The sequence below is a fragment of the Takifugu flavidus genome, chromosome 13 (assembly GCF_003711565.1).
Source record: "Takifugu flavidus isolate HTHZ2018 chromosome 13, ASM371156v2, whole genome shotgun sequence".
NCBI classification, from domain to species: domain Eukaryota; kingdom Metazoa; phylum Chordata; class Actinopteri; order Tetraodontiformes; family Tetraodontidae; genus Takifugu; species Takifugu flavidus.
Genome location: NC_079532.1, coordinates 9,554,856 through 9,578,235, shown reverse-complemented (window position 1 = coordinate 9,578,235; position 23,380 = coordinate 9,554,856). Strand labels below are relative to the sequence as shown.

At 54.0% G+C, this 23,380-nt stretch overlaps 2 protein-coding genes across 13 annotated transcripts; one reads left to right on the top strand and one right to left on the bottom strand.

Moving 5' to 3' along the window:
- Positions 1-572: 572 nt before the first annotated feature.
- Positions 573-8,603, bottom strand: tbc1d15 (TBC1 domain family, member 15). 8 transcript variants are annotated; one of them, XM_057051731.1, is made up of 17 exons: positions 8,486-8,603; positions 7,712-7,813; positions 7,559-7,633; positions 7,292-7,433; positions 6,782-6,983; positions 6,570-6,672; positions 6,197-6,391; positions 5,990-6,118; positions 5,813-5,916; positions 5,641-5,735; positions 5,457-5,573; positions 5,211-5,311; positions 5,043-5,142; positions 3,509-3,606; positions 2,945-3,061; positions 2,773-2,859; positions 573-2,569 (listed from the first exon to the last, which is right to left on the bottom strand). In XM_057051731.1, exons 1-17 carry the CDS (start codon positions 8,507-8,509, stop codon positions 2,396-2,398), a joined length of 1,965 nt encoding a protein of 654 aa, XP_056907711.1. In that variant the 5' UTR covers positions 8,510-8,603; the 3' UTR covers positions 573-2,395. The 8 variants fall into 8 exon arrangements, 4 of the variants coding, with proteins under 4 accessions (XP_056907711.1, XP_056907712.1, XP_056907713.1 ...); XR_008953275.1 differs by lacking the exons at positions 573-2,569; positions 2,773-2,859 and adding exons at positions 3,173-3,272; positions 3,401-3,424 and having other exon boundaries at positions 3,505-3,606; XR_008953273.1 differs by lacking the exons at positions 573-2,569; positions 2,773-2,859 and adding exons at positions 3,173-3,272; positions 3,313-3,360 and having other exon boundaries at positions 3,505-3,606.
- Positions 8,604-9,213: 610 nt separating this feature from the next.
- On the top strand, positions 9,214-23,146 carry LOC130536090 (zinc finger C3H1 domain-containing protein-like). 5 transcript variants are annotated; one of them, XM_057051722.1, is made up of 35 exons: positions 9,214-10,219; positions 10,567-10,962; positions 11,129-11,313; positions 11,392-11,794; positions 11,869-12,092; positions 12,166-12,289; positions 12,366-12,433; positions 12,507-12,695; positions 12,823-12,975; positions 13,362-13,499; positions 13,708-13,826; positions 13,900-14,037; positions 14,539-14,713; positions 14,815-14,943; positions 15,072-15,719; positions 15,838-15,941; positions 16,074-16,205; positions 16,271-16,392; positions 16,461-16,562; positions 16,635-16,754; positions 17,014-17,191; positions 17,265-17,451; positions 17,653-17,841; positions 17,910-18,147; positions 18,219-18,324; positions 18,547-18,745; positions 18,828-18,922; positions 19,016-19,120; positions 19,206-19,310; positions 19,920-20,118; positions 20,420-20,605; positions 21,273-21,374; positions 21,586-21,625; positions 21,744-21,806; positions 22,328-23,146. In XM_057051722.1, the coding sequence occupies exons 1-35, from the start codon at positions 9,673-9,675 to the stop codon at positions 22,339-22,341; spliced, it is 6,222 nt and encodes a 2,073-aa protein (XP_056907702.1). In that variant the 5' UTR covers positions 9,214-9,672; the 3' UTR covers positions 22,342-23,146. The 5 variants fall into 5 exon arrangements, with proteins under 5 accessions (XP_056907702.1, XP_056907700.1, XP_056907703.1 ...); XM_057051720.1 differs by having other exon boundaries at positions 9,216-10,219; positions 13,897-14,037; XM_057051723.1 differs by having other exon boundaries at positions 9,219-10,219; positions 13,897-14,037; positions 19,920-20,070; positions 20,505-20,605.
- Positions 23,147-23,380: the final 234 nt, after the last annotated feature.

Below are 23,380 nucleotides of genomic sequence, written 5' to 3'. Positions count from 1 at the left end.
GTGCAATTATGCAGAATAACTTCTGCTTCTTTTGTATTTCTACCAGTCTAAGTGTGTGTGTGTGTGTGTGTGTGTGTGTGTGTGTGTGTGTGTGTGGGGGTAATACAGGTGATTTATTGCGTAGTCTGCATCGCAGCTCTGTGAACCATCACCCAGCTGCTCCTGGACAGCTGATCTAATATTGGAGGAGAAAACACAGCTTTTATCAACCCGACCAGCAGTCCGACGTCGTTCTCTCGGTCACATGATGCTAAGCTAAAGTAGCATTTGAAGGCATTGCCAAAGATATCAGGTATGTTTGTATATTTGTGCTTCCAACATCTTAATCCTCTGATCAGCAGGTCAAAGGTCAACCCAATCCTTTAATAGCTTCTGTAGGTGCTGATTGTGGATCTGATCTACTGGACTTTACAATTATAATTACTATTGCATCACCACACAAGTGTCTATTATTACTGAGGTGACGACATGTTTCAACGTCTATATGTGAAAATTTCCCATTTTGGACTTATTCTAAATTACATGTCCAGTCTTTATGAGATTGATTGGCTGGTTAAATTAGTTCACACACATTCGCCTTCCTGAAATAATTTTATTGCCAAAAGTTTGAATTGATTACATGGAAAAAGCCCAAGTCACAAATGGTTAAACCTGCGGCAGGAAATTAAAGATCAGTCTGCATCAGTAAGGCTGCTCATTCCAAAATGTAGATTCTTCTAATCCGGTCGTTGACATAGTGGCTCCAAAGATCTGACGTCAGGAATCAAGTCATTATTCCCTCTCCCGTTATTGAAGTAATGCTGGTAAACACAGAAAAGCTCCCGTTCTCACAGCTAACCTTCAGAGGCTCCTCATTTTCAGATGTGGTTTCAGCTACGCAGCCGCCTTAACCAGCAGCAGTGTTGGTTTTAGCTGGGACCAAGGTCGCCAAAGCTGTGGCCAAGGTCGCCAAAGCTGTGGCCAAGGTCAGCAAAGCTGGGACCAAGGTCACCAAGGCTGTGGCCAAGGTCACCAAAGCTGTGACCAAGGTCACCAAAGCTGTGGCCAAGGTCACCAAAGCTGTGGCCAAGGTCACCAAGCTGTGGCCAAGGTCACCAAAGCTGTGGCCAAGGTCGCCAAAGCTGGGACCAAGGTCGCCAAAGCTGTGGCCAAGGTCACCAAAGCTGTGACCAAGGTCACCAAAGCTGTGGCCAAGGTCACCAAAGCTGGGACCAAGGTCACCAAGGCTGTGGCCAAGGTCACCAAGGCTGTGGCCAAGGTCACCAAAGCTGGGACCAAGGTCACCAAGGCTGTGGCCAGGTCACCAAAGCTGGGACCAAGGTCACCAAGGCTGGGACCAAGGTCACCAAAGCTGGGACCAAGGTCACCAAGGCTGTGGCCAAGGTCACCAAGGCTGTGGCCAAGGTCACCAAAGCTGGGACCAAGGTCACCAAAGCTGGGACCAAGGTCACCAAAGCTGGACCAAGGTCACCAAGGCTGTGGCCAAGGTCACCAAGGCTGTGGCCAAGGTCACCAAGGCTGTGGCCAAGGTCAGCAAGGCTAGCAGCACTGAAACTGGGTGGTTGTGGTTGTGATTCCTGCCACCTGTGAAGTTTCTCCGACAGGGCAGCTTCTGTTGGATCAAGGTGATGAACGGTGACTTTAGCACGTTAGCACAGAACTGACACTGGCGACAGCCGTCACACACCTGAATCATGATTCTGTTTCAGGAAGTGTGACTCAACATGGACTCATTAGCGTTGCCATCTAACCCATCACCACCGCCACCAGGAAGCTTCTCCAGTTTACTCTTGAACAGTGAGCGGGTCCATGCGGAGCAGCCGTATGTTCCTCACCAGAGAGGCCACGCATGGACAGGCAGCTAATCAATGTTCCCCCATCCAAAGGTCACTCAGACGGTCTTCATGGGCTCCTCTCACCTCAACCCCCCCAACAACGTAAGGCTAACAGATGCTAACAGCAACGCATCAGCATGCTTGTGAACCAGTTAGATGACAGCAATGATCAGCTCAATCCTTCATCACCTTCCTTTCCTCCTTCATCACCTTCCTTTCCTCCTTCATCACCTTCCTTTCCTCCTTCATCACCTTCCTTTCCTCCTCCATCACCTTCCTTTCCTCCTCCTTTCCTCCAGCTATCACTGGGTCACTCAGGAAGGTTCCCAGCAGCACTTTACTGGCTGGGTCACCTCCTGTGGCTCTGGCGCCCCCTGTCTGTCAGGAGCAGCGGCTGCGCCGTCTGAATGGAGCTTTAGAAAACATCATTAGCAGCACAGAGGGAATGACTGAATGAATGAGGCAACATGATTCAAGAAATTACAAAAATAAGATTCTGGGTGATCTCAGATCCTTTATACATCCTCTCCTGCTGGCCGAGAGTCCGTCTCTGCTCTTCACTACGATATGAAGGCAGCGCTGCCGCTCCCAGGAGAGCAACTTTCTCTCAAGTGTCCGTTGGAGCAGCCCTCCGGTCGCTCTGTGGCTGTGGGAGGGGCCGAGCGCTCTGCTCGCTCCGAGCTGCGCTGGTCCGACTCCAGGCCCAGGATGGTTCTGATGGATCGAGGCAGTTCCTGACAAGACAAAAGGCCACTCGTGACGCAGGTGACCTCACACAAACACTCGTTATTTCTGTGTAATCCTGCTTCCAACGGAGCAAAACCACATCAGGAATACACTCATTCATTAATGAATCCATGGGAGAACGACAGTGACCTCCCGACCCTCAGATGATTCCGGGCCCAGCCCAGCGCCCCAAGAGAGAGACTGACAGTACCTTACAGTTCTGGATCTGGAAACAGATGCCTTCGGCTTTCTGGAGGATCCCTTCAATGTCCAGTTTCATTGAGAGCTCGTTGATGTGCTGCAACAGAAACCCGGTCAGAACCACGGACACGTGACCATCAGAGGGCGCCGTGCATCATCTTTGTCTGTGGAGACAGACTCACCTTCAGGATCTCATTGAAACCAAAGTTCTCCTCCATGATCTTCTGCTTCTCTGAGTCCAGGATGGCGCAGCAGACCAGCAGGTGGAAGTTCTGACAGGGCAGACCCGTCCACATCACCTGAGGACCAGAGGCTTTAAATAACCCGCAGATTCCGTCACACAAGGCTCTCAAAGCCGAACCTCAACCTTCTCTCCACGAGCAGGTGTGCGGGAACAGAAGGTTCATCACCTGGCACGTGAACGTTCTGTTCCCAACACTCCTACGTTTAAGTTGATCTCATCTCCTTCCTAAAGCCTAAACACAGACACGTGCGAGTGGACCAGGACACCTGGACACCTGGACACCAGGACACCAGGACACCTGGACACCAGGACACCAGGACACCTGGACACCAGGACACCAGGACACCAGGACACCTGGACACCTGGACACCAGGACACCTGGACACCTGGACACCAGGACACCAGGACACCAGGACACCTGGACACCAGGACACCTGGACACCAGGACACCTGGACACCAGGACACCTGGACACCTGGACACCTGGACACCAGGACACCCACCTCCCAGAGCCGCAGCACGTCCTGGAAGCTCAGCTCCCGCTTGAATCTGATCAGCAGCCAGCGGAAGCAGAAGTACAGGTAACCTGAGTCCTGGGACTCTGCAGAGGGAGGAGCAAAAGGTGTGAGCAGCAGCACACACACACACCTGCACACACACACCTGCACGCACACACCTGCACACTCACACACCTGCACACACACCTGCCACACACACCTCAACACACACACCTTCACGCACACACACCTGCACACACACACCTGCACGCACGCACACACCTGCACGCACACACTCACCTGCACACACACACCTGCACGCACGCACACCTGCACACACACCTGCACGCACACCTGCACGCACACACTCACCTGCACACCACCTGCACACACCACCTGCACGCACACACCTGCACACACACACACACCTGCACACACACACCTGCACACACACACACCTGCACGCACACCTGCACGCACACCTGCACGCACACCTGCACACACACACCTGCACGCACACACCTGCACGCCACACACACCTGCACGCACACACACACACCTGCAAGTACACACACCTGCACGCACACACCTGCACACACACCTGCACGCACACACACACACCTGCAAGTACACACACCTGCACCACACACCTCACACACACACACACACACCTGCACACACACACCTGCACACACACACACCTGCACGCACACACACACCTGCACGCACACCTGCACACCTGCACACACACACCTGCACACACACACACCTGCACGCACACACACCTGCACGCACACACACACACCTGCACGCACACCTGCACACCACCTGCACGCACACCTGCACACACACACCTGCACACACACACTGCACGCACACACACACCTGCACGCACACACACACACCTGCAAGTACACCACCTGCACGCACACACCTGCACGCACACACCTGCACACACACACACACCTGCACGCACACACACACACACCTGCAAGTACACACACCTGCACGCACACACCTGCACGCACACACCTGCACGCACAACACACACCTGCACGCACACACACACACCTGCAAGTACACACACCTGCACGCCACACCTGCACGCACACCACACCTGCACGCACACACACACACCTGCAAGTACACACACCTGCACGCACACACCTGCACGCACACACCTGCACGCACACACACACACCTGCACGCACACAACACCTGCACACACACCTGCACGCACACCTGCACGCACACACCTACACGCACACACACACACCTGCGCACACACACCTGCACGCACACACATCTGCACGCACACCTGCACGTGCACGCACACACATCTGCACACACATCTGCACGCACACACACACGCGCACACACACACACGCACACACACACACACGCACACCTGCACGCACACACACGCGCACACACACACCTGCACACACACACACACACGCTCTACTTGTTCCTGGGGAAAAACCACTTTTATCGGTGGTGGTTCCAGGGCTGTGACCCAGAGCTGCGGCCCATTTCCTACCGAGGTAGTTCCAGAAGGCCAGGTCCAACAGTCTGAGCAGAGTACTGAGCTGGATCAGCTGAGTCTTCATCCCCTGCATCTGCTCCTCAAAGTTCTGGTGCTGTACACACACAACCAGACGTTCACCAGCCTGTAGGGCTGCTTGGAGGCTCAAACCCCTCAACTCACCATCTGATCCATGAAGGAGACAAAGCACCAGAAAGCGTCCACCTCGTGCTCCATCACGTAGAGGATCGGGGACAACAGGTCGCTCATCCCCTGGACGTAACCTGTGGAAGCAGGCGTGGAGAGTCAGGACTGTTAGGGCCAGGCCAGAGGAACGGGCCAGGCCAGAGGAACGGGCCACGCCAGAGGAACGGGCCAGGCCAGAGGAACGGGCCACGCGGGCGGGGGGCGGGGGGGGGGGGGTCTCACCCAGGTCAAAGTCGTACATGCAGTACGTCATCAGGATGTCGTGCAGGAGCACCAGGCCCGGGTTGTCAATGCCTTCATAGAAGCGGTTGGTTCTGTCCGTTCTGTTTACATCCTTTTCTGCAGAGACAAAGTGGCCGATGAAAAGCTTCCCTCCCTCCTGGTAACGAACGATCATTTCTCTCACCAATCAGACTCCGGTAGTCTCTCAGCCTGGAGTTCCTCCTCTCTTGTTCCTCGGTCACTGACTTCCACTGGAGCTTCATTCTGAAGTATTCATCACTGCAACCACACGCAGCCTTTACTGCTTATATGTTGCCATGGTGATGGGACGTGGCCAGCGGCGATGGCACGCTTACGTTTTGGTTCGCTGCAGGACCTTCCTCTCCTCCAGCGTGCTGTCCCAGGAGAAATAGCCCAGCAGAAACTTCCAGGCTTCTTTCCTCACCGCGTGGCAGAGTCCCTGCAGGTCACATGACAGGTCGGACGCACTTCCTGCTGAACATGGCGGAGGGCGCGCGACTATGCTAACCAACCCCTTTAAAGACGGCCTGCTTCAGATGTGGGACGTCTCTCATCCTCCCCTCGGAGTCCTGATGTCGACTCCAGTCCTCCACCGATACTGGGGGTTTCCTCAACACCTGAGGTCTCTCACCCAAGTCGATCTGTAACGCCGCCTTCATCGTCATCATCATCGATCAACTCGGCGGCCATAAGCGGATGCAAATAAAGGCCTTTCTCACCCTGGTGATGACCTCAAAGCCCGGCTCCTCCAGCTGGTTGATCTCCAGCCCCGGGATGACTTCCCCCAGCAGGTCAGCCACTTCCTCTGGAGGCCGCTGGTGCTGCTCCTCGGTTGCCCGGAAAGCATCGAAGATGTAGTTGGTGACTTTGGAGAAGCCGCCCAGCGTAGTGACGTATGGGTCCTTTTTGAGCTTCTGCGGGAGACACGCCAGCGAGTTAATTACTGAGCGGATTCACTGCTGCCATGACAACCAGCAGAACCTGGATCCTGCTGTGCTGGTTTGACTGGTCATAATGGTGTGTGATTCCCCGACTGGACTATTGAAGGCGGCCTATAATGCTCGGCGTTCACAGGATGAGCGATGCTCTTACGGTCATGAGGCCCAGGTTATTCTCATCTATGAGATTCTCGAAGGACTGGGACAGGGCTCTGTTCGGGGTGCTGACCAGCAGACACGTCTCGTCCTCCGGAGCCCTGCCAACACAAAGACGCTTCCCTTCAGCTGAGGGATCACATCTGACCACGCCCGCGGGCACTCGTCATGGCGTGGTCAACACATCGTCCGGAGCTGGGCGGCACTTACTCCATCAGCAGAGTGAATCTCTTCAGGCTGTCCAGAAACTCGCTGCTGCCGCCCTGGTGGAAGTGCAAGGCAGGCAGGGCGGTGGCAGAATCCTTCAGTCTGAAGATCAAGAAGGTCCAACCTTCCTCTTTTACTGTCACCGACTTCAGTTCAGTGATGTTGAAGTTCAAGCGATTCCTTTCGTGGTTGTGGTTCACACAGCCTGACAGACGGAGACACACGGATAAACACACACATGCTGGTGCTGGTGGGACACACCCTAGCCCCCCCCCCCCACCCCCACCCCCCCAGCAACATCCTTCCTTTATCGCAGCACTTCTGGACCAACAGTCGTTTCGGAGCCTCTTCACCATTTTTACTGAACGGTCGTGGGAAAAGGCTACTTCTTTTCTATTTGTACACGAGAAAAGTGCCACAAATCCTAAACTAAACTCTGGATCCTGCTGAAACACCAAATAATTGCCGGCGTAATGGTGAAAACTTCACTACTATAGAGAGCAGAACACTCACATTCTGTGTTGCTACAGGGTCTCTTCTTGAAGGAAACGGTGTTGACCATGTCCCACTCTGTCTCGTAGCTCTGCTGAGTTTCTAACACCTGCTGGTTCCTCTCACCAGACACCTGGTCCCACTCCATAACTGAGCTGGAGTCCTACAAACATTCACCCATGCTTTTAATACACGTTTTACCTGACAAACTAGAATGGTGCACAGGTGAGACAGATTCCTGCTGAGAGGAGGAATGGCTGACAGGGTTCTGGAGGACATGAAACGAACCTTTCCAGCACACAGCATGTTTGTTGGGTCAACAGTGTCCTCCAGTGGTCGATACTCCACATGGATCTCAGCATCCTAAAGGCACATCAGGTGCACGTGAGTGAACTCATCCGGACACCAAAACAGGACGAAAACAGGAAAAACGAGCCTTACCTTGTCAACAATCCTGAGCGATCCTGAGATAATTAAATCTTGCTCGATGCCATCTTCGTCGCTGCCCGGGTGTATGAAAACCCCTTCATGCTCAAATATAACCTGCAGTGGACAAATACACCACCCCTGTTCATTGGGATCCTCTGTAGTTCCGCCCACGCTGCGTTTTGGGTTAGAGCTGAGAAGCTTTCACTTGCTGTTGCACGATAAGGAACCATGAGGAGCAGAAGTTGCGAGCAGCCGTTATCACGCAACAGCAGGCGGGGGGTCACGGTGGGCTACGATGCTAGGGTTAGCATTTAGCAGACGCTAATAACGAGATCCTCATGAACCTCAGCGGGGAGATGGTGGCTGCCATGATGGGTCAGTAACGTGTGGATCATAGCAGGTTCGAGCGCTACCAGACTATTTAAAATGGGACTTTGAAGCGTCTGTTGTCTCCACGGCCCCAACTTGTCACTCCCGTTGCTTCGTCAGTGAAATGTTGAATGTTGGCGTACGGGACAATGAGTTTCCTAAAGCCACTATACAGTGCTGTGGTTGGGAGACTGCTTTTGTATCGTAAGAGCAGGAATTCGCTTTCGTAATGTGGGTTGATAATGTCGCCCTAAGCTAATGCTAGCTAACTTCAGCGATGTCATCAGTGTAGCACCTAAAGGGCAACGGGAAGGGTCTGCCATGAAAATACGTAGCTGTGATACTTTCATGATTCCTCTCTAATCCAGACGGAACTCATAGGTTATGAAAAGTAAATGCACATTACGGTGTTTTTACCTTGACCAGCCCATCTGCCGCCATGGCTCCTGCGTTTCGTGCATAGGTTCCGTGGCGATGACGACAGCAGCTCACGTGCTTGTCAACCACCAAAACAAATCTGACAAGTCAGCTTCCGGTAAGCGAACGGAAGCGGAAACGGAGGTTAAGGAGCATTACCGCCACCACTCGGTGAGGATTAGAAACTACAGGGAAGGAACCTCTGAACCTTTTTTATGCAGTTTGTGATATTTTTAATTAGAAATTGAAAAGTGATTATATGATTATCTATTCTAATTACCTTTGTCCATATGCAACTGTGATAGGCTCCAGCATAAAGCAGTCAAGATAAAAAATAAAATGTATTTTGGGGACATTTCTGGAGTGTGTAGGCTTCGACCCGCAAGGTCAAAACTTTGAACCTATAGTGTGGATTATTTTTCCAAGGTTCGGCTTCCAGTCTACACTTTAGATGCTGCTTTGATATTTCAGCAGACTCCAATGTTGATATGACGGGTAAATTTTGACTTTGGACCTAATATTTCAATCACTGCAAAGGCCTGTGAAGAACAAGTAATAAAGCACTTTCTTATTTATTTATTTTCAGCAATTTTATCAGCAACTCAGTGGTTTATATTGCTAAAACCTCATATTAAAACTGCAAAGGATTAAAAGAAAATAACTCTCCCTCCCTCCCACCCTTCATGATTGCAAAGACTTCCCTTGTTTATACAGGGGAGCAGGTGTTCCAATGTGGATATATGCAGCACTAACAGACGTAGTGGTAGCTTATAGATCAAAGCTTGTTGGCTTGGATCTTAAAGGTAGGTGTCGTGATCAAAAGCCACTATGTTGTTTCATGATCAACGATCTCATCACCAACGTAATGAGCCATTCATTGCAAACGAACTAACAAACGCCGGGGGTCAAAGAGCTCCCTCGCAGGCGGATAGGATCGAAGCGTTGCACTTGTTATCACTGACCAGAGGGGGCGGTAGTGCTCCGTTAGGCGGCGAGCGCGCTCACGCTCCAAGTATCGCGAGAGTTGGGGTGAGGCGCTAGCTAGCGGAGTACGCTGCTGCTACCGCTCCGATAGTCTGGACATTAAATCAGATATTCTCGAATTGACAGATGTATCATTTTCAATCTGTTGACATTCGGTTTACAACCAGAAACGAGCGGTCGGTCAGCCTGGACCTTCTTACATCATGGATTTAAAAAGAGGACATTCCCCGAGAGAGGAAGGGGAGCTCGAAGACGGAGAGATCTGCGATGATGAACCCGAGGTGAGTCTGCCCATCCGGCGGGGGGATGGGAACAGGCCTGGTCGCGGCGCTCGTCTTCGGGCAAGAAAACCTCCCCAACATTCGCACAATATGCCGCATATGGGTCACCAGCCGTCGGACTTTCGACATATGCAATACAACCGGCCTCGTGGACGCGGCCCTTTCCCACCGGCACCCCGTCAACAATGCGGCCCCAGGGGCACCGATCGACCCCCTGCCCCCCCACCGTGTCCTCTGCTGCCGCTGCCACCGTCGGTCCCAGCGGCGATGCCGGGATTTCCTCACGGGGACCCTTGTCCGCGAACAAGCGGCTTCTGGGAGCGGAGCCACAACGCCCTGGGCCGTTTTAGGCACCGAACATTGCCCAACAGTGGACAGGCGAACTGGAACCGGGGGCTCCGGAGCGGTGGAGACATCAGGGTTCCGCCCGGTCGTTACGGCCCCGGAGAGATCCAGGGGACCAGAAAACGTATCCTGCCCGAGTTATGGCCCCTGGTAACAGGACGTGTTACGCAATAATGTTGTATGTCAGGTAAGTAGCGTCAGGTCCTGGGTCAGGTCCCGGGTCGTGAAAGATTCTGTTCATAAAGATACATTTGTGGTCCCGCTGGTGTCCACATGGACAAAGCAGTTTAAATCTCAACTGTCTTGTTAAGAAAGAGCACATCTTAAGTGAGCGTCATGTAGTCAGACTTTGATAGAGGGGAGAGGGTTATAAAGAACGTGTTAAACCTCCGTCACTAGTATTGTGACAGGAAAGAGGTGTCCAGATGTTGGAGTGTGTACATCTTGTACTTTCCTCAACATGTAACTCAGAAAAGCCACAGGTGAGGAACCAGTTTAGGAAAGGGGCTCACTGTGTCTCCAAGCAAGACAACAGTGTTGAGGAGTCCTTTGAAGATCTCCTGTCCAAGTACAAGCAGATCCAGCTGGAACTGGAGTGCATCCGTAAAGAGGAGACCATGGCTCTGGAGCCCAAAGTGTCCCCTTCCATAGACCAAATCCCAGCCCACCCTGCCAGTGTTCCAGATAATAAACAGGTTCAGGTTGCTGTTCCACTCCCTGAGGAGTCACTCCAGGCGGAAGTGATCGAGAAGAAGGTCTTTCAGGCATTTAATATCAGACCTCTTAGACAGAGACTTCCTGTTTCTCCCCACCTGGCTGAGAAGTGCGACGACCAAGAGGACAAAGGAAGTCCTGCTGAAATGGAGGGTGAGTCCAAACAAAGTTGTTCCTGTTGTTCAAGTCTGTTTTTGTTGCTCACAATTTCTCTGAGAGGTGTCAGAAGAGAAGAACTGCATGTGCCACAAAAGGGGAAATGGAACAGACGAGCTGAATAACAGTATGCAAAACTTTTGATTTCACCTCCTGTGTCCAGTTGATGAAGAAAGTAAAAGTAAAGAGGGGGCAGAAGTGGAAGGTGCAGACAAAGAATTGGACGAAAGGAAAACTTGTCCGCTCTGTGCTGAGGGAGCCAAGAAAGACGAGAAGGCCACGAAGGCCTGCTCCTGTCAGAGCGACTCTTCGGCCTCCAGTGAGGACTCCGCCATCTCCTCCGATAAGGTGAGGCTGATGCCAGCTCATTGACGTCCGGTCTCCCACCATGTCCCAGGTTTAACTCTGTGTCTGTTTGGAATGGAGCAGCCACCAGTTGCACTGAAGGAGGAGGAGGAGCTGTCCGAGCTGCAGCTGCGTCTCCTGGCGCTGCAGTCGGCCAGTAAGAAGTGGCAGCAGAAGGAGCAGCAAGTGATGAAGAGGAGCAAGGACCGCATCACCAAGGTGACCCAGGAGAAGAACTCCAGTCCACCAGCAGCTGCACCCGGCCGCAGAGTCACCACCAGGTCCATCTCTTCTTCTTCCTCCACAACCACCTCCACGCCTGCTGCCGAAAGAAGCAGAACCAGGTCCAAAACCCTGGACAGAGACAGAACCAAGCCCTCAATCAGACCTTCAGACAGAGAAAGACCCAAAGGCAGTTCTAAAGGTCTACAGGAGAGAAGCAGAGCTCCAGGAAAATCTCATCTGCTCAGGAAGTTTCTTCCAGGTGAGACATGAGAAAGCCAAGCAGATCATATCAAGTAAACCACGTCGTGTGATGAGAGGTGGTTGTTGTTTCAGGCTCGGCAGCAAAGCAGGTGGTACGGAAGCAGCATCTGAGGACGTGGAAGCTGCAGCAGCAGAGGGAGGAGCAGAGGGAGCAGGAGGAAATACGGAGACAGGAGGAGGAGGAGCGGCGCAAACGGGAGGAAGAGATCCGCAGAATCCGGGACCTTTCCAACCAGGATGAACAGTACAACCGCTTTATGAAACTGGTGGGAGGAAAGATGAGGACGCGCAGCAGAGTAAGACCCCGTCAGCCTCCTCCCTGCTGGACACATGCAGGTGAGCTTGGCTCAGCTCTCCTTTGACCTTCAGTCCACAGAAAGAGAACATCGTAAGTCAACAGGGAAGCCGTGCCTGGATGCCTCGGGGAACCTCTACCAGTACGACAACTATGATGAGGTGGCCATGGACACGGACAGCGAGGCCGGATCTCCAGGTGAGGGCTCCTTGGTTTGATGGTTGTGCTGCCTTTGGGTTCAGCCTCTAAACTCTGCCCTGTTTGCATGTTTCAGTGCCTTCCCCCACTCACACCCAGCTGCATGCTGACCACGCTGGATGTCTTCCTGGGCAGTTTGCAATGGTATGTTCCCCCCTCAACTCCTGTTCACTTGGAACTGCCCCAGTTTTTTCAGCATGCATTTTCTGTCTGTCAGGACTTCTCTCAGCCTTTCCTGTCCACATTTTCTACCGGACCTCCCCCGCCTCCACCTCTCCCACCTCCAGCAGACCTGTTGGAGGCTCCTCCCAAGCCTCCCTTTGCTGATGAGGAAGAGGAGGAGGAGATGCTGCTGAGAGAAACCTGTTTAATGTCTATGGTCAACAAGAGAGTAGCAGTAACTGAGGTCTGTTCCAGATTGTTTCTCCGCTTGACTTCCATGCAGCGGCGGGTCATGTGACAGCCCTGCGTGCACTCTAGGGCATGTCTACAATCAGTCCCACTCCCTTGTCCCTGTGTTTCCAATTGTGCAGGAGCAGAGCTGTAGTGCTCCTGGATCTCCAAGCTCTCAGCCTCCCACAGCAGCACAGCCCCCGGCCAGAGGGAACCTGAGCACCGTCAGTCTGAACACGGTGTCTCATTCTAGGACCAACAAGTTTGGAGGACATCAGAGAGCTCCACTGGTGGTGAGAACCTGCTTCTGGTTGCTTTAAAGCTGCGTTGGATGGTGGTAATAGCTTCAAGAGTACTGTGACATCATAAGAGACTGACTCAGTCATCCAAAATGAGACTCAGACGAGCCCAAGTTTACTGAGATCATTATTCAGGATGGGGACATTGTCACTTTTCTGCATCGGTGTTGAGTTCCACTCCATCAGTTGTAGCCAGTGAGATTTGAGGGAAGGAGCCTCACATGCTGTCAGTGATCATTTTATCCCGACCGTTGGAGATCCACTCGTGGATTGTACCAACCAGTACCGACCAGTAGAGATGCAGGTGTTCCTGTAAAATGTGACGGTGGTTAACAGTCTTTCATTCCTGTGCGTCTTTAATGCGCCTTATTTTTCTCCAGCTGCCTATTCACAAAGCGGTGGTGGTCTCTCTCAAAGACTCCGACGACAGCGATTCAGATGTGGACAATGGCAGCTCCACTCCGATGGGGTTTGGGGGACTAGAGTTCATGATCAAAGAGGCCCGGCGGACCGCTGAGGTGAGTCCAGGATGGATGGAATATACAGATTTGACAGTAAGGATGGAATACCTGGAATCTTCCTGTTTTCACGGGGCCTCACCAGCGGGCAGGTGACCTCGAACCTGGGGGCGTCTGCAGGGGAGCAGAGCTAATGATCTGACCCGGAAACTTCTTTTCTCCTTTTTTCAATGCAGCAAATTGGGAGTCTTTGTGTTGTGTTTTCCAGGCAGCAAAACCTAAAGCAGCATCAGCATCTGAAAAAGAGAACAACCCAGTCAGAACGCCAGAGGCTCTGCCTGAAGACAAGAAGGTGGAGTATCGCCTTCTCAGAGAACAAATTGCCAGGTAAGCAAGTTTCCAGCCACCTCAGCTCAGAACCTACGACACATAGAACATATCTTGGTTCTGTTGGCAGCAGGGAGAAGCAGAAGATGCTGAGGGAACACAGTGTGAGCACCAACCTGAACGCTGATTCCGAGTCTTTGCTGGGCGCCTCTGGGAAACTGGAGGCAGAGCTGAAACTAAGCGAGGCCAAGCAGAGACTGGACAAACACAGGTGAGCGCGGAGCTGTTGCACAAGCTGGGCGCACTAATGAGGTCACCAGCTGAGAGTCATGGCACTAATGCATCTGTGCACATTCGCTCCTGTGAAATGTTCTGAGACGGTGGCAGGTGGTTAAACTGAACTGGGGGAATCCTGTCCAGCTTCTAGGGTCCAGAGACGGGTTCTATTGGGCGTTGAACCTGTTTTTAAATCGTTTAACTTCCACAACGATTTCAATTATTGTGATCTATCGCACGTTCAAGCGTAAATATAAGTCATTTGCATTCCTGGTTATCTGCTCTTCTTTATTACTGTGTGTTTGGCTGTAACGTTGTGTTGCTGCCCTCGTGGCCACGTCGCTCTTGATAAGAGATGTGAATCTCTTTTACCTGGTTAAATAAAGGCTTGGTTGATGTGTCCTCTCTTCTGTGGGAGCTGATGATGGGACCCAGGTATCCATGACGCTGTTGCTGAATCAGCAGGTTGTTCAGTCTGCGTCTTTTCCTGCATCAGAGAGTTGCTGCAGAGGGACGAGGCCATCCTCCAACAGCTGCTCCAGCAGGAGATAAAGAAGAAGGAGTCTCTGAAGGCTGCGGAGGTGAAGGTGACCAAACTCCGAGAGCAGCTTCTGGCATCGGAGAGAATCGTAGGTGCCAACAAGACGTTGCTCAGGAAGCTGCAGGAGCAGGTCTGTTGGAAGCCTCTTTGCTCTGCGACAGTGTCTCACGGGGCCGCTTGGTGCCCAGCACTTCCTGTTGGTTCATGTGCGACCTTTGCGATGTCCTGCAGGTGCAGAGAGTCGAGCATCGCGTGACGGTCAAGAAGAGCCTGGCTGTCAGGTTTGAGCAGGAGCTTTCTCACGCTCAGCTGGTGGCCAACAGGGTGAACAAAAGGAAGATCAACTCTGGCCAGATGCTCGTACGTTACACAAACCTGATCATTTTGATTCATTTCTATCTCGTGCGTGACGTCTGAGGAGGGAGAAGCTTCACCTGCTTACTGTGCCCTGATGTGTGTGTCCAGTGCTGATTGCTTGTGTCTTCTAGGCCACTAAAAGGCAGCGTGTGGCAAACCTCAAATCTGAGAAATACTTCGAGGAGCTTATGGTCCAGAAACAGCGGCTGCAGCAGCTTGAGTCAGAGTACGCCCTCAAGATCCAGAAGCTGAAGGAGGCTCAGGCTTTGCGGAACAAAGGAGTCCAGCTGGACCTCCCGACAGAGCCGTCGGTCCGAACAGCCGCCTCTCCTGAGAGGGAACCCCGGGCTCAGATCCCAGCATGCTCCCCCCACTTTCCCCAGCCCTCCCTGCATGACCTGACCCTGGACAAGCTCAACCTGGAGAGCGATGATGTCTCTGAGGCTGATGAGCATGAGACGGAAGCTGCTCCTGCTGCTCCTGCTCCTGCTCCTGCTGCTCCTGCTGCTGCAGGAGGCCGCAGACACTCATTCCGTCAGTCCAGCTGCTCCTTCACTAAACCCCACCTGGAGCAGCAGAGCCTCGCCCCCGCCAAGGACAGCGGCCCTAACAAGACCTCAAAGCTGTCGGCCAGCCCTGAGTCTTCTGCAGAAATGTTCACTAAGCTTGATGTGGATGCTTTGAAGAAGAGGTACCAGCAGCTGCCCCCCCTGACGGAGGTGCTGCACGGGGAGTGGAACAGAGTGGTCCTGGAAGTGGAGCGCCTCCCAGTGGGAGAGGTGAATACATTCAGGACTCATTCCCTGTTGCTCCTGCTTTCACATCACATGCAGTTTGAAGTGGAAGAATCCCAATAACCCCCCCCCCCCCCCCCCCCCACTCTTCTGTCCCCTGCAGCTGTTGCCACTAGAGGTGGATACAAACCAGTCTGGGAATTTTATGCTGAAGCCTGTTCCATTTAGTCCATATCACAGTCCTCTGCTCACCTTCAAGTCCTACAGGTAAACACACAATTGCCTCTGACTCCAGTCTAGATGGTCTGGAAGGTCTGGCTGCGCAGGAATGCCCCCTCCCACCCTCACCCCGGTACGACTGGTGAATGATGAGGCTAGAGTGACGTATCTGTGTCTCAGGTTCAGTACCTACTACAGGACCAAGGAGAAGCTGTCTCTGCGCTCTGTCACCTACAGCAACACCATCGACCCCATGAAGTGCTTTTGTCGCTTCGACCTCACAGGAACCTGCAATGACGACGACTGTCGATGGTGAGATTGGCTCTTTCATGTTGCTGTCCTGTCACGCAGAGTCTCACGTGTCCTTGACCCGGCAGGCAGCACATGAGGAATTGCACAATGATCGGAAACCAGCTTTTCCAGGATATCCTGTCGTACAGCCTGCCTCTGATTGGCTGTCCTGAGAGCAGCTCCGATGAGGACATCCACGTCGCCACAGGTGTGTCCAAGACCTTTATTCCTTGTGTCTTTTGGGCTCCTCGTTAAGGTGTTAAATCTGTTTTGCAGAAAAGTACATGAAGAAGCTGTTTGGCACAAGCAAAGACCAGATGGGCGTGGACCAGAAGGCCGTGCTCCTTGTCAGCAAAGTGAACGAAAGCAAGCGCCACGGTGAGCGAGGGACCGGGCGTCCTCGTCCTCTGCCAGGTGTGTGCAGGCTGCTAAACTCTTGTTCTGGTGCAGTTCCTCCCTACACCACCTGCAAAGGCCAGAGGAAATGGAGGCCAAGGCCGTCGGTGCCCAGCAGCTTCGTTCCAGAGGAGGACAACAAAGACGAGAGCGCGTCGGGGAACGTGGGCCTTGGTAAGAATCAGGCTTAATATGTTAATGAAGTAGGTTAGAATTAAAAAAAGGTTACAAACATGATACTAAAGCATTTCAGGAGGGATTTTAAGGTAAAATCAATATGTTTCAGAGGGTTGTTGAAGTAATAGTCTAGTCGTAACCAGGGGTTACCGATTGATCAGCGCTGGTCTTTGACCAGCAAAATTGGATTTCCATCAGTTGTTACTCCCCATGAAAGTGGCGGTAATGAGCTTTTCTCCCATTTGTGCTGCTCCAGACGACTGTTCCAGGCCCAGCCTGCCCGCTCTGGACGTCTGCGTCACCTCCGATGACAAACGCTACTTTGTCAGTGAGACGGACGACATTTCAAATCTAGAGGCCAGTGTCCTCGAGAGCCCCCAAGACACTCAGCTTTGGATCAAATTAGCTTTTAAATACCTGAGTCAGAACGAGACGTACGTCAGCCGATGAGCCGCTGCTCCCCGCGGAGCTCTCCTCAATGTGAAGCTGACCTTTGCTTGTTTGCAGGTCTGCAGCAGAGTGTTTAGAAGCTGCCCTGAACACGTTGTCTCGGGCTCTGGAGACAAACTGTGACGACCCCGAGGTTTGGAGCCATTACCTGTCTCTGTTCTCCAGACGAGGCAGCAAGGAGGAGGTCCAGGAAATGTGTGAAATGGCTGTGGAGCACGCAGCCAACTACCGAGTGTGGTGGAACGTGAGTCGGGCTTCTGGGCCTTTGATTCTCCAGCTGCTCGCTGCCTCTGTTTAATGCAGCTTAGCTGTGCAGCGGCTGAATGTCCAAATGTGTCTCTTTGGTCTTTTTGGGCGGTCGGCAGTTGTGTGGCGGTAAAACCCAACGTGCGGGATGTAACCGCTTAGTTCTGATGCTACTCTTGTTTCTGGTCTCTCTCTGAAGTATTTGAACCTGGAGAGCTCCTTCGATGGAAAGGACGACGTCTGTGAGCGCCTCCTACAGTTCCTGCTGAGCGATGCATCGTCCGCGGCCTCGGACAAACATTCTTTCCAGCTGATGGAAGCCCTGCTCTACAGAGTTCATCTGAACCTGTTCACGGGCCGGCTGGAGGCCGCTCTGACCATTTTACAGGTGCGACAACACCGGAATGGTTCCTGCTCATTTGAGGATATGTTAAAAGTCTGTGTGTGTGTGTGCAGAACGCTTTAAAATCAGCCAGTGACAGAAGCTTGGCGGAGCACCTGACGGCCAGCGACCGTGCGCTGCTCTGGCTCTCTTACATCCACCTGTCAGAGTTCGAGCAGTTGCCCAGGAGCTTGTATAACCCAGCAGAGAGCGGGCCGTCCCGGCTGGTCAGCAGGGAGCCCTTCCTGCTGCCCTGGAGGACGGCGCAGGACATCAGCACGCCCCCCCACACGCTCGTGGCTCTGTTTGAAGGTAGAGAGCAAGACCACACGCTCAGGTGCACGTCTCCAGTGCTGCTCATGATGCTCCGCCCCTTCCTGCAGATGCTGTCAGTCAGTGCAGTGATGAGGCGGCGTCTCCGAGTGAGCGGATACGGGCGTGTCTGCCTCTGCACACAAACCTGATCCTGCTCTTCAGACTGCTGGAGAGGTGTGTGGGTGGGTGTGAGGGTGGGGGGGTGTGTGTGTGGGGGGGGTGAGGGTGGGGGGTGTGAGGGTGTGGGGGGGGTGTGAGGGTGGGTGGGTGTGAGGGTGGGGGTGTGTGTGTGTGTGTGTGTGTGTGGTGTGTGTGTGTGTGTGTAGATGTTGGATACAGTGGGTTGGCTAAAGGTCCTGTGCGCTGCTCGACTCCACGTTGGTCCCTCTGCCTCAGGTTCGATGAGGGCGTTGCTCTGTGCGAGTCTCTGCTGGAGCTGTGTCCCGAGTCGTGCACCTTAAGAGACGCTCTGGCCGACCTTCACATCAGGAACGCCAATGGAGAGCAGGCGGTCAGCATGTGGCTCCACGCTCTGGCCGAGTGTCCCAACAACGCCGAGGTCTTCTATCACTGCTGCACGTTCCTCATGGCCCAGGTCGGCCCCCTCTGGCACCGGTCTGTTCTGAGGTTGATTATTGAGCCGTTTGAGTGTGACAGAAACTTGGTTCTCTTTCCAGGGGAAGTCGAGCGCCATCCCTCCTCTCTTCAGAGGTTTCATCTTGAGTCTGTGTGAGGACCAGAAGAGTCAGAAGAGACCCATAGATGTTCTGAGGTAGTGTGTGTGTGTGTGTGTGTGTGTGTGTGTGTGTGTGTGTGTGTGTGTGCGTGCATACTCATGTACTCAGCGGCCTGCTGTTGTCCTCAGACATATCCTGGGATTTCCCTCTGAGGAGCTCCTGAGCGGAGGCGTCATGCAGGACCTTCATGACCAGCTCAGCCAGCAGATGGCGTATCTCCACCTGATACACTGGTGTGTTCGGGGGGGGTGTGTGTGTGTCTCTCTCCTTTCTTCGGCCTGTTCACTAATGTTGGGCGGGTGTCCGGTTGTTCCGTAGTCGCTGGCAGTGGCTGCATGGCTCGGTGGAGGAGACGGTGGACGCCTTCGAGAGGGCGCTGGGCTCCAGCGTGCAGCTGCAGGAGCTGTGCAGGCTGTGGACAGAGTGAGTGGTGGGAGGGGGAGGGGGAGGGGGAGGGGGAGGGGGAGGGGGAGGGGGAGGGGGAGGGGGAGGGGGAGGGGGGGGGAGGATAGGATGGGGTGAGGGGGGGAGGGGGAGGGGGAGGGGGAGGGGGAGGGTGGGAGGGTGAGAGGTTGGGAGGGTGAGATGGTGGGAGGGTGAGAGGTTGGGAGGGTGAGATGGTGGGAGGGTGAGAGGTTGGGAGGGTGAGATGGTGGGAGGGTGAGAGGTTGGGAGGGTGAGATGGTGGGAGGGTGAGAGGTTGGGAGGGTGAGATGGTGGGAGGGTGAGAGGTTGGGAGGGTGAGATGGTGGGATGGTGGGAGGGTGAGAGGTTGGGAGGGTGAGAAGGTGAGATGGTGGGAGGGTGAGAGGGTGAGATGGGGGAGGTGAGATGGTGAGAAGGGGAGAGGGTGTCGGCACCTTCGCTGGCCAACAGGGGGCGGTCTGGGAACGAGGCCGTTTAATATGAGAAGGACAGATGAAGAGTGTCTGTAGTGTTCTCCATCCCTCAGAGCTGTGTGTGTGTGTGTGTGTGTGTGTGTGTGTGTGTGTGTGTGTCTCTGTGTGTGTGTGTGTGTGTGTGTGTCTGCAGCTACCTGCTCTTTAGCTGCAGTCATCAGGAGCGCAGCCACTACAAGCTGATCTCAGATCTGGTCTGGAGGTGTCTGAGCACCGTCCCGTCCCGCCTGGAGCTTCCTTTTAACCCTTCAGAGTTTTGGAGCTGCTACGGCTTCCACAACCAGGCAAGGCTGCACGTGTGTGTCTGTGTGTGTGTGTGTGTGTGTACCGGTGTGTGTGTGTGTGTGTGTGCTGTACCGGTGTGTGTGTGTGTGTGTGTGTGTGTACCGTGTGTGTGTGTGTGGTGTGTGTGTGTGCTGTACCAGTGTGTGTGTGTGTGTGTGTGCTGTACCAGTGTGTGGTGTGTGTGCTGTACCAGTGTGTGTGTGCTGTACCAGTGTGTGTGTGTGTGCTGTACCAGTGTGTGGTGTGTGTGTGTGCTGTACCAGTGTGTGTGTGTGTGCTGTACCGGTGTCTGTGTGTGTGCTGTACCGGTGTGTGTGTGTGTGTGTGTGTGATGTGATGCGAGGCGAGGCGTCCTATCAGGGGTGGCGTTTTCACACTGGATTAACAGCCTGTGTGTGTCTGCGGTTGTGGGAAAAGTGTATTTGCTCTGCAGGTTGTGGCCCTTTACCTGAGCTGTCTGCCGCGCTCCCAACATGGAGCCGCCCTGGAGCGGCTGCAGCACGCCATGCCCAACAATACCGACCTGGGCCTGAGGTGAGCACGCACACACACACACCGGTACAGCACACACACCCACACCGGTACAGCACACACACACACACACACGGTACAGCACACACACACACACCGGTACAGCACACACACACACACACACACACACACCGGTACAGCACACACACACCGGTACAGCACACACACACACACACCGGTACACACACACACACACACACACACACCGTACACCACACACACACACACACCGGTACAAGCACACACACACACACACACACACCAGTACAGCGCACACACACACACACACCGGTACAGCACACACACTCACACCCGGTACAGCACACACACACACACACTGGTACAGCACACACACACCACACTGGTACAGCACACACACGCACACACTGGTACAGCACACACACGCACACACCACACACCGGTACAGCACACACAACACACCGGTACAGCACACACCACACACACACACCGGTACAGCACAACAACACACACACACACCGGTACAGCACACACACACACACACCGGTACAGCACACACACACACACACCGGTACAGCACAACACACACACACAGTACACAACGGCCTCCTCAGCTGAAGGGCGGAGCATTGGGGGGGGGGGGGGGCTGCTGCCCTGTTTTTTTGCTGACTCGTGGTCGACCTCTGCCCAGGTTGCTGCACCAGGAGTGGCAGGATGGGAACGCCGAGCAGCTGAGGTTCCAGGCCAGGATGCTGAGCAGCAGCGCCCCCAAGTGTCTGTCCTTCTGGAACATGTGAGCGCAAAGAAACACGGACACTCAGAAAATAGTCCCGACTCCTGTAGAGTCGGAGTTACCTGGAAATAGTCCCGACTCGTGTAGAGTCGGAGTTACCTGGAAATATTCCCACTGGGATGTAAGCTGAGAGTCAGTGTGGAACGTTGTTGGTCGGAGCTTGGCGTTCCCTGGAGGGGGCCTGTGATGATGCCTGTCTCTGTCCCGGCAGAGCGATCGCCGTGGAGCGCGAGCTGAAGGAGCCGTCGGAGGTGAGTGGGCGAGCAGCAGGTGTTCCCGCTGTTGCTGCACCTGCGTCCTTCCTGTCCAGGTGTAGCTCACCTGGAGCACCCCCCCCCCCTTTATTGTGTGGTGTATTCTCTGTTCTAGGTGCGACATCTTTACCAACAGGCTCTCCACAACCTCCCGCTGTGCGGCGCCCTGTGGAAACATGTAATTCTCCTCCTTCTTTGACGAGCACCACACGTAGATCTGCTCACGTTCCTCAGGTCCTCCTGTCAGAACGTGGCCCGGGCTAACGTGGCCCGGGCTAACGTGGCCCGGGCTAACGTGGGCCCCGGCTAACGTGGGCCCGGGCTAACGTGGGCCCGGGCTAACGTGGGCCCGGGCTAACGTGGGCCCGGGCCAACGTTAGCCCGGGCTAACGTGGCCCGGGCTAACGTGGGCCCGGGCTAACGTTGGCCCGGGCTAACGTGGGCCCCGGCTAACGTGGGCCCGGGCTAACGTGGGCCCGGGCTAACGTGGGCCCGGGCTAACGTGGGCCCGTGCCAACGTTAGCCCGGCTAACGTGGCCCGGGCTAACGTGGCCCAGGCTAACATCAGCAGCGTTAGCAGCTACGGCCGCTTTATGGGGCCCAGGCTGATCATTGTGGGCTCGTGCACGGCGCCTGTGCACGGCGGCGTGCGCGGCGCTCGTTGGCGGCGCCCTCGCTCACCTGCTCCCTCCTCCGCAGCGCCTGCTGTTTGAAGCCTCAGACGGACAGACGGACAGACTGGCGCGGCTGCTGGACAAGTGTCAGCAGGTGGGAGTGAGTCTGCGTCAGTGATGAGGCTCCGCCTCCACCACCTGCCCCAAAAACTCAAGTCAGGCGATCGGCAGCCAGACGGTCGCCTGACGGTCGCGCAGCAGACGAGAGGTCGAGACCAAGACGAGGCGTCCTCCTCCGCCGGACCCCCGCCGTCGTCTTAAGTCGCCACGTACGTAAGTATCGAGCTGCTGCTGAGTGAGCGTGTTTAACCTTCATGTCCCCCTCGTTTTTGTCTGTCGTTTTTTTTTTTGGTTGTTTTGGATTTTTAATTTCTTCTTCCTCGTTTGATTTGAACTTCTCCCGGGGGGGCGTCCGTGGGGTGGTTGTTGCACAGGCGGTGACCCCAGCCCACCCCGGCGTGCCCCCACCCTCGCGTGCCCCCCCCCTCGCGTGCCCCCCCCCCAGCGCCCCCCCCCAGGTATCTTTAAGGATTCTTGTATTTGTCTCCTGAGGGGAACAGGACACGTTTTGCTAAGGTGCTGCAGCAGAACATGGATGAGGTCCAGGTGGCCTCAGTAGTTAGAGACACTCAGAGACTGAGTCCTCGAGTCCTCGAGTCCTCGAGTCCTCGTCCAGAGACAGTCGGGACCCTCACTCACAGGCTGCATGTGCAATTTGTCCTTTTTTCTTTTTGTCAAAATTTATTAAAGAGTATTGGGAAGACGAGGAGACGAATCTTTCCTCCTGTTTTTTGCATTTGGTAGGAATCAATGTTATTAAATTATGTTCTAAAGATGAAAAAAAGTCTCCTGGTTTTTATTTTCCAATTCATGATTTCATCAATGTTTCAGATCTTCAATGTTTTAGAATCTGCATTTTACACACACACACACACACACACACACACGTACACACACACGTACACACACAAGCAGTAACGGAATAAAACAAAATATCTTAAAGTCCTTTTTCGTCCATTTGAGCATCGACAGTTTCTGACTGAAACAACGGAAACGGTTTCAGGAAATCTCGTCTTCT